The sequence below is a fragment of the Lynx rufus genome, unplaced genomic scaffold (assembly GCF_022079265.1).
Source record: "Lynx rufus isolate CCGP_SWC_20201006 ecotype Redwood Valley unplaced genomic scaffold, mLynRuf1.p SCAF_2, whole genome shotgun sequence".
Taxonomy (NCBI): domain Eukaryota; kingdom Metazoa; phylum Chordata; class Mammalia; order Carnivora; family Felidae; genus Lynx; species Lynx rufus.
Window position 1 is genome coordinate 158,453,365 of NW_025814834.1, and position 12,550 is coordinate 158,465,914.

The 12,550-nt window shown below is 38.7% G+C and overlaps 1 protein-coding gene across 1 annotated transcript in view; it reads right to left on the reverse strand.

Annotated features, from left to right (window-relative positions):
- Nucleotides 1–1,701: 1,701 nt before the first annotated feature.
- The window catches only part of ST6GALNAC3 (ST6 N-acetylgalactosaminide alpha-2,6-sialyltransferase 3), a 400,079-nt gene continuing 389,230 nt past the window's right edge, over nt 1,702–12,550 (reverse strand). Inside the window, exons 4-5 of the mRNA XM_047085699.1 lie at nt 5,017–5,124; nt 1,702–3,930 (exon numbers count right to left, since the gene is read on the reverse strand). Coding sequence (XP_046941655.1) covers nt 3,744–3,930; nt 5,017–5,124 — 295 coding nt within the window. The 3' untranslated portion in view covers nt 1,702–3,743. The remainder of the gene's footprint in view (nt 3,931–5,016; nt 5,125–12,550) is intronic.

Genomic DNA, 12,550 nt, shown 5'->3' on the forward strand with positions numbered 1-12,550 from the left:
TGAACGGGGGAGGGGCAGAGAGAGAGGGAGACACAGAATCGGAAACAGGCTCCAGGCTCTGAGCCATCAGCCCAGAGCCCGACGCGGGGCTCGAACTCACGGACCGCGAGATCGTGACCTGGCTGAAGTCGGACGCTTAACCGACTGCGCCACCCAGGCGCCCCGAGACAGGCTGATTTTAATAAGGAGGTCAGTGTTCATTCACTTCAGTGTGAATGCAGCTTGATGTAGTGTTTTTCCACGTGACTTTGGCAGAGCTGTGATTGTCAGAGCCTACAATACAGATGGTTATACTTGCGGGTCTGATCTTTGACGACTGTGGCATCTGTGTTCTCGGTTCCAGGTTAAGCAGCTTCTCTTTCTTCAATGGGCCAGCCATTGAATATTATTTTATGTACTCTTTACAACTGGTATGTTTCATTTGGACTTTTGCTTTATTTTTTCATCAGGATTCAAAATGTAAACCAACACATTTCATTGAAGTCTAAAATAGGTTTTCTGTGATTCATACACATCACTGAAAAATATAGGATTACATGTATGCATTTAAACATACACACAACACACACACACACACACACACACATGGACTCTGTGCATATATACAAACATCCTTGGTTTTTCTTTGATAGGTTTGATAGCAAGGTAAAACATAGTCTAGAAGGTTTATAATTTCCATTACCATCATAACAATATAAATCATTACTACTTATCACTATGCTAACTTAGAAAGGATTCAAACATTCATATTAAAACCCTTTTTAAAATTTCCTTGCTTTCTTCTAAATTCTGCATAATTAAAAATAATATTTACTCTATTATTTCTAGCTTGCATGCTTTTACGCTGATTTCAGCAAATTGTGGCCATTTTCAATAGTCCATTTGTCTAGAGCATTGGATGGAATTGAAACGTGTTTGTTTTTTACAGATGTTAACTCCTGGAATACATATACATCAGTGAGAGAGAGTTCAGTTGAATTTTTCAATGTTTAGCTGCTGGATGAAGCCTTTCAGTTGACTAGAACTAGTGGAAATGGCCAGAAATTTGTGTGACAATTTTGAATTGCTCCTTTGTCGTTCTCTTCTCTATCAGTAACTCTTGGATGAAAAGTTTCTCAATATGAGAGAAATTAGACTTTGTATTTCCACTAGAATTAGGAAGCTGAGGGCAAAAAATACAGAACATGGAAGCAGAGAACATTAAGACTGCAGAGAAAAATAAGCTATGTGATTCTATCAAAATTCTGATTACACTGGAAATCATCCAATTAGGTCTTCAAATTAAGAATAATGGTTTTTGTTTCCCACTTTTAGAAAAAAAGAGATGAGAGACAACGACAATAAAAAGTGGGATTGAGGTTTAGTTAAGAAAAAAAAAAGGGGGGAAGGGAGGGGAGGGAGGAGAGGAAAGGAGAGGAGAGGCCACCCCTACCCCTCCAGAGGAAACACTGCCTGCTACAAACAACTCCTGCCACAGAGCGCTGTGGCCACTACAAAGTCTCCTGCTAAGTCTTCTTCATAGAGAGACAGGAGAGCAGGCAAGTGCTGAAAGTTTCTTTTTGGTAAGGACTGAAACAAATAGGTTTACCCCTGCATTTACCAGAAAACTAAATAAATTGTGTCATTCCCTGAATCATTCTGAGAATCACATGTTCCTTTATATTTAAAAGTGGAACTTCTATATCACAACAGGGGGTTAAACAGTCTGTATAACAATTTTAACATTTGCATCTGTTTATTTTTCTTTGCGTGGGCAATTCTATCCATCATTAGCTCAAAAAATCTTGACATACACAGAACTAAAAACCATATGAGGAAACAACAGAAGAATAACAACAGTAACAGTTCCACCGTGGTGTTTGGTCATTTTCATGGATGTATTGGTGTTATCAAAATGGCAGCAGAGAGCAGCAAAGAGGCTTTGGTCCAAGATGGCTCATTTAATGAGAACTAATCATGGGACCTAGCATGGTAAAGTCCTCCTAAGGTGAAATGTATCATCACTCTCATCCTCCAAATCATTCTCTGTAAGTTAAGCTTGGCTGCATCTTTTGAATAATTTGCAAGGATATTTTTGATCTCTCAGCAACTCTCTCAGCAAATCAGTCCTCTAATATTTAACGAACAATGACTATATGGAGAACAATGTCATCTCAAGATGGGGACAGGAGACTGTATTTCTCTGCGTTCATTCCCTCCTGTTGTCCTGCTTCCTCATTTTTCTCTACCTAAAAAGAGTCATTTAAAAAAAATCAAAAGTACTTACGTTCACAGGAGTCCTAGTGTATGGCCAAGACCATCCTTGTGATACTTTTTGCATATCCTGATGTATTATATTTGGCACTGAAATCAATTGGTTACTAGTCTACATAAATGCTATTCTATACAAATATTAGCAAAGGGAAGATCTGGAATATATCAAAGCAATTAACAAATTACAGCTTATCTGCTAAGGAGATGTCAGAATGTGCAGGCAATAGCCCAATGGATGGTCACAGGCATCACATGAGACAGCATATGTATGAGGACTCTACATGACAAAGCACTTTGGACATTAAGGTCATTATTATTGTTGTTATTATGGTATAACAACTGATACACTGTGGGGAAAATAAACCCCAAGAAGGCAAAAGTTCTGGTCAGATTTAACACAAGGAATCATCTCCTCTCCATGTCTAACAGTTGGCACTTGGCAACGATAATGTAATGTATGGAGAGATGCATCTTGAGCCTATAAAATAGAAATTTGAATATACAAATATATATTATGAAGTATGGTAGGATACAAATTGATGTAAAAATATGCTTTGCTTTCCTCGTTTCATGATTTTAAAAAGCATATATTTTTGTGTTGTTGGATGTTGAAATAGAGTTAGTAAACCCTTTTGGTTATGTTTTAAGAATGTTTTCACAGTATATGTTATTACAGTGTTGGTATCTTACATGTTAAATAGCTTTCTGAAATATTTAGGACTCAACCAAAAATAACTAAACAGTAATAGAGATCACTCTAGTACCGGGTTAGGTTATATTGTTTGGGGTAGTGAGAATGGAGTGGTGGGAGCGGAAATCCATCAAGATTTGCTAGTTGGCCCATTTTGAATTAAGTGTTTGAATTGTTGAATAATCCTGATGGGTACGATGGCCATGATATCTCCCTTGTTAATCAAGAAATGGCCTGAGGCTTCAGCTGTAGGAGGTACTCTAGGACCATGGTATGTCAGGAAGATTCCTTCACTGCCTCTAGGCTAACTAGTAAGTGTGGTACAATACTTGTACCCAGATAGAATTTCTTGGGTCAGTGTTTGACAATCAACCATTCAAGATGGTGGAGCTGCTCAAGTTGAAGAGACCACAGAGTCAATAACCTAGTCTCACGAGGCCAAATCCCATGGCTTTTGAAAGTTACTCACTGTTCAAGAATACTGGGCAGCTATCTTGAAGGATAATCTTCCCATTTCTTAGGTCACGGCTGTCATGTTACTGGCCTTCATTTCAATTCCAGTTAAATTATAAAGTGCAGTATGTAATGTTGAACCTTCAGAATAAATGGAAAGAGCACAACCACCCTCCATGAAATCCCAAGTTCAAATTACTGGCAGGGTCACCATCCATATCTGAGAATGTACAGACTTGATCATCATTGTTGTCCTTGTCATCACCGTCATCGTCATTAGCATCAATATCATCACAGTTGTGGTATTACCATGTCAAGTGTTGTGGCAAGATCAGAAAAACTAACATCAAGACACTGTCCAGTTTGGGTGTGTGAATATTATCCTGTGTTTCTTGGCCCATTTAGCAAACACTTTCTTTTCAGTGATAAACCTATGCCCCCCATATGGAGCATGTTCATGAAGAAAATATTCATCACACTCATCTCTTCCTTGTTCATAGTAATGATAGGGGACTTTTCTATATCCTTCTGTCCTAAAAAAGAACAAAAAAAAAAAAAAAGAAAGAAAAGAAAAGGAGAGAAGAATTAAGATGAAGAATGAAGCAGTGATTTGCAAGAATCCATTATGTGCCCAGTAAATGCATTTACTTGCAAACCCATGCATGATTCTTGTCCATGAACTCAGTTAAAAGCTATTATGTATAAAAGCTTTTAGGAAGATGTACCAGACCCTTAGTGCTTTAATAAATCAAATAAAATTTATACATCACACCAATTGCTTTCAAACATATACCTATCCCTTGAAGGAGGAAATGGTATATAATGGAAGCAAACTTTGGATAGCCTGATGCTCTTGCAGAGCTTGAAGAAGCTTTGTAATTTTTCAGGATAAGATATTCGGTTCATCTGTGCTCCATTATACTTATAGTTAGGGTAGAAATATTTGATCATGAAGATTGTGGTTTAGTTACCATTTGGACAATATGATTACAATACTCTCTGAATAACATTATCCAGATTCTTAGTAGGAAAATCCATTTCATCACTTTGATGAAGCATGGAAGGTTTTTTTTTTTTATTAAATAATTAGAAACAACCCCTCCAGCAGGGATATACTATGGACAAACATACACATTTTAAATAAGTATCTGGCAGATTACTCACTTATTAGTGAAATATAATTTCCAGGAATTCTTGTTAAGCTGTCAGCTTCTCTGAGGCTTCAGGACATTTTGTCCTTCATGATCAAATATAACCATTGAGTAGCTAGCTATCCATCAAGCCCTTAGAGCAGCAGAAATGACAAACTTGCTTTGCAAATTAAATAACCACTAAACTTGTTCTGTATTTCCAAGCCACAAATCCCTGATATGCCACTGATTAAGGGAAAAATGTTCCTTCTGACATTTGACATTAGATTGTAGTAAATATTTTTCTTTTTATCACCCCTAAAAGTCACAACTTGATGTGCTGACAATAAAATGTCATGTCAGCAAAGAGCACCGGGAAATAATTGTTGCTTTATCTGTTTTTCCGATTTATGGTATTAAAATGAATTGTGATATTTTGACAAGATATCAGAATTGGAGATGCATAAAAATAATTTCCTGTGATCTTACTTGCAGTAGGTGTCATTTATCATCCCGTAGACGTGAATGCCATAGCAGGCATCCATGGCCAGAATGAAGGTAAACCACCCCGTGCTGAGATAAGAGCCAGACTGGACTCTGTGGGGGGAACAAAAAACAAACAATAATGAACAAAACAAAACAAACAAAACACACACACAGAACAACAATAAAGTGTGGTGAGAAACGAGCAACCTTTTATCAAAAACATAGCACTTGTTATCAGGAAGAAGCATTAAGAAACTTGACAATCTGTCAAAGATACACACTTATTTTGAATTATCTCTGAATAATTTATAGGTATGCTCTCACTCTTACAACCTTAAGCCTAGGAGCTATGCTGTATGGAAGAGAAGCCATATGGTAAATATCTGAAGTCAAATAATCCTGCTCCCTTCGGGTAAAAAAATAATTTATTTGATTTTCCGTAAGACACAAATTAGTGCTGTATATCAGAGGACAGGTTTTCTAAAGCTGCTTGGAGCCCTGATGGAAACTGAATGATAATGGTGTTATCTTGCTTACCTGGACATATCACTTTCTTTAAGACTTGTTGGGTTTCTCAGTGTAAATTAGATGCAGTGTGTAGGTGAATTACTTGGTCTAGGAAAGCATCTGCAAAGTTTTCCTTTACTGATTTCCAGACATCATGAGACAAGATTTTTCCTTTGTAAGACCCATGTTACCAATCTTTTCAACACACTTTTATTGAACACCTACAATGTGCATTCACTGTTGTAGATGCTGGCAATATAGCAATTATCAAAACAACAAATGCTTCTGTCTTCATAGATTTTGAGGTGGCTGTGTTTATAAAGGTTGGCCAGAGAAGGCTTCTTTGATAATAGGAGCAAAATCTGGGGGTGGGGGACAGGGGACGGTTGTTGGCGGTGGGGTGGGAATAGGAAGAAGCTATGGTGGAACATATTGGAAAAGACAGTCTCATGCATACAGTCTTCCAGCTCTCATCTTGGCTGCATTAAGAATGAGCCTTGAGCCTGGAACACTTCCTTAATAAGAGATAAGGAGCCCTCACAGCCTGTTCCAGGCTATTGCCTTGTGTGGGAATATCTTTCCCTGTTTCAGACTCAATATGTACTCCTTTGTTCTGCTTAAGTATGCATGTTACATGACACCTGACCAAACCCACTATTATATCTGTCCCCTGCCAAGAGTGGACAGGGTTCTTTGTTCTGCATCACAAGACAGGTTGCATGTAGGCCAAGGGCTCTGAATTAGCTGCCAGGAAGGACCCATTGGCCGTGGGGACCAAGGCTCACTATTGGAGCTGATCTTGTTCTGTCTCTTCTCAATGTGAGTAAAGTAATGCTCCATCCAGTGTTTGACCGTATTGTATTTTTCTTGCTGATTCAAATAAGGTACAGTGGGAAGAAGTGCTTGGATTTCTACCTTTGGTGATAGGAGACAGATGCCACTTGCTCAACAGACCATAGGAGAGGAAAGTGTTCCAGGAAGAGGAAATGTAAAGGGCAAAACCACAAATGTGGAAGTGCGCTCGGTATGTTTAAGGAAAAGATGGGAATCACAGTCACTGAAGGAGGAGAGTGGCTGATGTAGTTAAGATGTAGTGCTGACTGGAAGAGTCTGCCAAACTTCAGCAGCTCAAGGGAGCATTAGATGAAAAGCTGGATCTCCATGCTTGGCTTTAGCCAAGGGGACCCAATCCATCTAAATGAATGACTGCCTATCTCCTTAATGTCTTTCCATAGGGGCATTGGGTCTTGCCAGGTTATCTGGCAACTGTGCAGCACCATTTCTAAAAAAGACTAAATTTTGTACCTTCCATTTAGACTTCCTGGCATACGGGAGCATAGCCAGCTCTTCTAGAACCTGACACGTAGCCACTGATAACCACTCTCTAGGTAGAGCCCACCAGCCAGTAGATGCTGCCCACTGATGTCCTATATTGTGGATACAGTTCTCTAGTACCAAACCATCGGTGTGCTATAATTAGAACCCCGAATCCTTTGATTCTTTTTTTTTTTTTTAAACAGGCATCATTTAGTACCAAATTACTTACAACATGTAAGCAGTTCAGGAGCAATATAGGCTCACAGTGGGGGTTGGTAACTGGATTTTCTCACTTTCATTTTAATTGACTTGGATGATTTGTAAGGAGAGAAAAACCCAGTCCATATATATCCATCCCCTCTGCTCATTTGCCACTGAGTCTGAAATCCACTATGTAAGTTGTCTTTCTTTGTATTTCCTGGTGTGCGTCCTAAATGGGAAATATTTCAGAAACAGGACCACATTGAGTTACATGCACTTTCCTCTGTGATAAGAAGAGCAGCATCCGCATGGGTTAGGAATGGGTGCCAAATGGGTGGGAAGATGTACCAGAGGGAGGCGAAATACACTCAAGAGCAACTTTGCTTATTATACAACTTAACTTGTGGTCCATCCTGTGTTCTGGGGTCTGGGGGGGAGCAGCAATGATGAGAACTGCTTAAAGCACCATCTGCTTAAAAGTCCTTATTTGAAAACTGGGAGAGATCAGAATAGGCAAGAGTCTTGATTAAAAGCTCCCAAATCGAATCTAGAAATTTTGTCTGCATGCTGGATTTTTTCTGGTTATATTCCTACTTGAATTGTATACACCATTTACTCTTCTTGCCTTCTCATTCTATTTTTTCAAGCTTTCTATCCTCTCTTTCTTCATTACTAGGCTGACCATGCACTAGCAGAGATCAACTAAACATTACAGCATTTATTTGTACATGAGGAGGAAAACAGGTCGCACTCATTCACCCATTTATTGGTATTTTTAACAGACATTTATTGGGATCCTATGCTAGAAGTTAGTGATGAATACTTTCTTAAAGAATATATAGTCTAGTAGCACACCTGTTAAAACAATCACAATACAGTTTCACAAAACACAATCCCATGTGTTCCAGAGTCAGTAGAGAATAGGTATGGAATTGAGAATGTGGATATCTGGTTTCGCATTCCAGGTTTGCCACTATCAAGCCTTGGAAAACATGTTTATCTTAATTTCCTTGTCTCTAAAATGAGATGGTTGGACTAAGTCACATCTAAGGTTTTTTCCAATTTTAAAATCAATTGCTTCTGTGATCATCACCCTTAATAGCTTTACCCATTCTACAGTAACATGCTCCACACATGTTGAATGTGTAATTAATGTACACCTTAATCAGTGACATCACATTTAATGTCTACTTCTGTGGTGGGTCTGCCACTAAATGCCCAAGGCATATATAAAAATGGTACAAAGTTTTTACCTTGCAATGGTAGTGGCTATAGCCACTAAACTTTTGGAGGAAGGAGCTCCGTATTTCCTTCTTTCACACTACTGCTCATGGAATGTGCTGGAATGGATGTCCAAGACCAAGGACACAACTAGATCATAGTATTGAGACTAAAGCTTAATTTGAGAGAAAAAGTAAACCTAAATTAGGGCAAATTTTCTTTTTATGTGGTTTTCTTGGGAGTCAGTTTGGCCTTGGAGTTGCTAACTGTTAAGGCCAAGATAATATTATAACTCCAGGATAAAGGAAGGAAGATATTTGTGTGACATATGGACCTCTATCCTGCAAAACAACTCTCCTGGCTCATTCTGGTTCCACTTAGATAGTTGAGAGCTGAGCAACAAACCTTCAGAACAGAACCCAAGGATAAATAGGATGCAATTGTCGAAGTGGGTCTTCTACGTATCTACCTTCTCTCTACCACAGGAAAAGAAGGTCAAGAATTTCAGAGTTTGGCACCTGGCTAAATATCTTTCCATGTTACCAACTACTAAGGAAAATTTACCATGTCTCTGATACTTAATTACCTTTAAGCCTAACCTGATTTATTTTATTTCTGGATAGACAGATCATAATTGCCTGAAAATCTTCAAGCAAGCTGTGTTGCATTTGATTCAGGCTGAGGGGGCTCATACTGCTTAAGTGTCCTGTCCTAAAAACAGCACTTTAATTAGACAGTTGCATTTTCTCTCTCTGGTTCCTCTGATAAATTTGGGATGTGAAATCATGTGAGGTTTCCTACCCATGTCGGTGACTGCAAAGTGGTTTCTTCTCAAAATACTTGGAGCTAATGTCATCTAAAGACACTTGCAGTGGCATAATGGCAACTGCTACATTAATCCAAGAATTCTTCTGAATAATTGCCCTGGTGATCTGGGTCTCTAATGGAACTCATTGGGCCTGGATGGCACTGGCCCTGGGAATTTTGTAGCTACACCATTCCAAACTCTCCTGCTGTGTGGATGTACTAGAAATAAGGATATATAAATTTTACTCAAGTAGACCTTTTGAGGTTCAATAAAAACAACAAAAAGACTTGAGCTGACATATGTGAAATTGTTTATGCTTTTCAGATAGAAGAGAACTAGTAATAACTATAAGATGCTTTAAAAATTCCTAAAGGGTCTCCTCTGGGGCCAAATATTGTCTTGTAATTCGTCACTTGTGCACGCAGCCCTAACTATGTACCAGCTGGCCATCAGCTATAGCACTTTTTATACCTTCTACATTTGGGGATCGATAAAAACAATTATTGTCATCTACAAATAAACAATCAAAATTCCCATAGGGATGATAAGAGAATTTAAGCCCCTAATTCAATACAGTAAGAAAGCTTAAATTAATGTGGCAGAATAATGAGCCGTGCAGAGAAAAGTAAAGGCAGGAGTGTTAAGAGGAAGCTATCAATCATTTGTTTCCACTGGCCACACTTTACATCCCATTGCTCCTTGGTAATCAAGATACTTACTACTTGGAAACTACTTAAATTTACTTGCTCATCTCTTGGAAAAATGATGCTGTCAACACCTTGATATAGCACATGCTTGAAGGCATATCATTTAAAATATGATCTTTCATCTAGTTTATTACCAATAAAATATAAGCTACCTTGCCCCTTGATGTTTACTTACTGTTTCTTGATGTCTAAAGGTCATCACATGCCCACAGGGATTCGTTGTCTGTCAAGCTATCCTTATTTTTACCAATCTCACTATCTTTGGCTGTCAGCATGCTTCATTCACCTGTACTTTTGCTTCTGAGCATGTTCTCTCATCTTCTCATTTTTGGAAACATATTGTGAAGCATTTTTCTCCTATTACCTGGCAAGCTGGAACTTTCTAATGAGTGAGATTTCCCTTTTGGCTAATTTCAGGGGAGGAACTGAAGAAACTAAAATGAATACCCTTCAAAAGAAAACTGGATTAAACTGAATCTACTACGTATTCACAGGATGCTCTGCTAATTATTGAACACCATTAGCTCAGTGACTTGGGTTCTGAACACAAGAAGCTTATCTTTGATGGATGGAATAATAGCACTTTCTCTATGTCAGGGTTTCTCAATCTCAGCACTGTTGATATTTTAGATGAGATAATTCTTTGTTGGGGGTGTGTGTGCTGCTCTGTGCGGTAACTTCTTTTTGATATCTCACCAGATTCCCCTCTGTTCCAAGATCACCTGTGCCCTAAAAGGGTAATAGATTTCTCGATTCCCCAGTGCCTACTCTTGGCTTAGAGTAGTTTGCCCCAAAGATGTCCCTGATCCTAAAAATTCAGGTTATCCCTATCTACAGTTCCCATTCTGCCCACTCTGTTGACTGTCCCACTGGTTTTCCTCATTCAGCCAAACATCTTATTCTTTCTCTTTACAAATCTATCTGAAGCCATTCATGTTTGGCTAATACTAAATCATCTCACCTTCTAATACAGCCCTAGGAATCAGCGAATTCACTTGGCCTAGGCCCGAAGGGCAAGTCCTGACCTGCAGTGGGGAATGTGCAATGGGAAAAGGAAAAATGTGTCAGGTGGGGGCAAGGATGAGGAGTCTAAGTTGCTTCAGTCGCTAGCTGCTTCCTCTTCATGGAAGGGTTCCTTTGGGGGTCTTTAGCTCAAACTCTGCAGCCTAAATTTTATTGTTTCTTACTCATTTCTTCTATGAACTGATGAAAACAAAGCCTGGGGCACTCCAAGCTAACATTTTAAAAGCATAATTATCATTTATCAAAGCCCAAAGGGGATCAAGACCCTCTAATAATGGAGGTTTATTGGAGAGCACAATATTGGCAGCAGCTTCTGAAATCTGCTATACTCAGGAGTAAAAAGGGAATTTAAAAAAAGAATTAATCAATATTTCATGTCTTGTTTTAACACTATTGGATCTCAGTTCTCTCATCAATACACGATACTGGCAGGATAAATAAAAATAGCAAAGTAAGTTTCCATATACTCTCCTAGGGAGAAGGAATACCTGACAGAATACAGATTATTCAATTAAAAACCTTCTTTCCCCCATTTTTTCAAAGGCCCATGGATAATGAAAGAACACATTTAAACAAAGAGACTGGGCAAGAAAAACAGCTGATGATTATCAGTAGCACCTTGGGATTCAATCTAATATTGTGAACCAGTCTAATGGAAGCAGAGCTCAAAGTGTGGAAACAATTTCAGCTGTCCCCAAGTCATATATTTTTGTATATTATTCGATAGTCAGGAGCTATGGAAATACTCTGGAGTTTTCCCATTATATTAACACTGTATATTTGTACTATCTATCAATGGTACATGCCCAGCAAATCTTTAGGCAGCAACAAGTTTCTGCAAATGGGGCAGCAGAATTCTTGATGTTGGCTTGAATCACTTGTAAATGGACATACACTTCTCAAATGGGTGAAAATATCATATTGTGGACAGTGATTCTTAAGAGAATGCATCAAATGAAAGAAATCTAGGCCTGAAAAGTAATGAAAAATGGACCATGAGTAAATGGAGAAATCCCAATCAGCAAATATGATGCCTGGGCTAATCAGTAAGCACTTGGACTGTGAATATAACAAATAGTTTTCCTGCCATAGAATCAACAGGACTCTCTGGCTCGTGATGAATGCAGTGAAATTGTACAAAAGGAGCATAATAAGAAACGACTGTGTTCTTTTCAAAATGTACATTTAAAAGTAAAATGGTACAGCTCCCAAAGGTATGATTTATGGCTGCTGTAGAAATAGAAGATACCACTCACAAAAATTACTTTGTTCATTCATCTCAGAAATTAAAAGGCTATTTTGCTCTTGCCCTTTGGCTTTTAAGCCCCTTCAATTGGAAATGTTGATTTCTGGAGTTTCATTCACTTTCTTAAATGAACAATGTAACCTCAGGAATGTCAGGGATGGACAGTGAGATCTCGTTGGCCCACTTCTTAAATTAAGGCCAGTCTGGCTCCTTAACCATACACTATTGACCGAATGGTATTCCCTCCAAATTCTTATGTTGAAGCTCTAATGCCCAATTTGATGGCATTTGGAGATGTGATTTTGGGAAGGTAATTTGCTTTATACTAGGTCAAGAGGATGGGCCCTCATGATGGGATGAGTGCAAGTAGAGGAGAAGGAGGAGGAGGAGGAGGGGGGAGAGGAGACAACAGAGCTCTCTTTTTTTCTGCATCATTTGAGAACACAGTGAGAAGGCTGTGAACCAGGAAGACAGCTTTCACCAGAAACTGTCCATGCTGGCACCAAG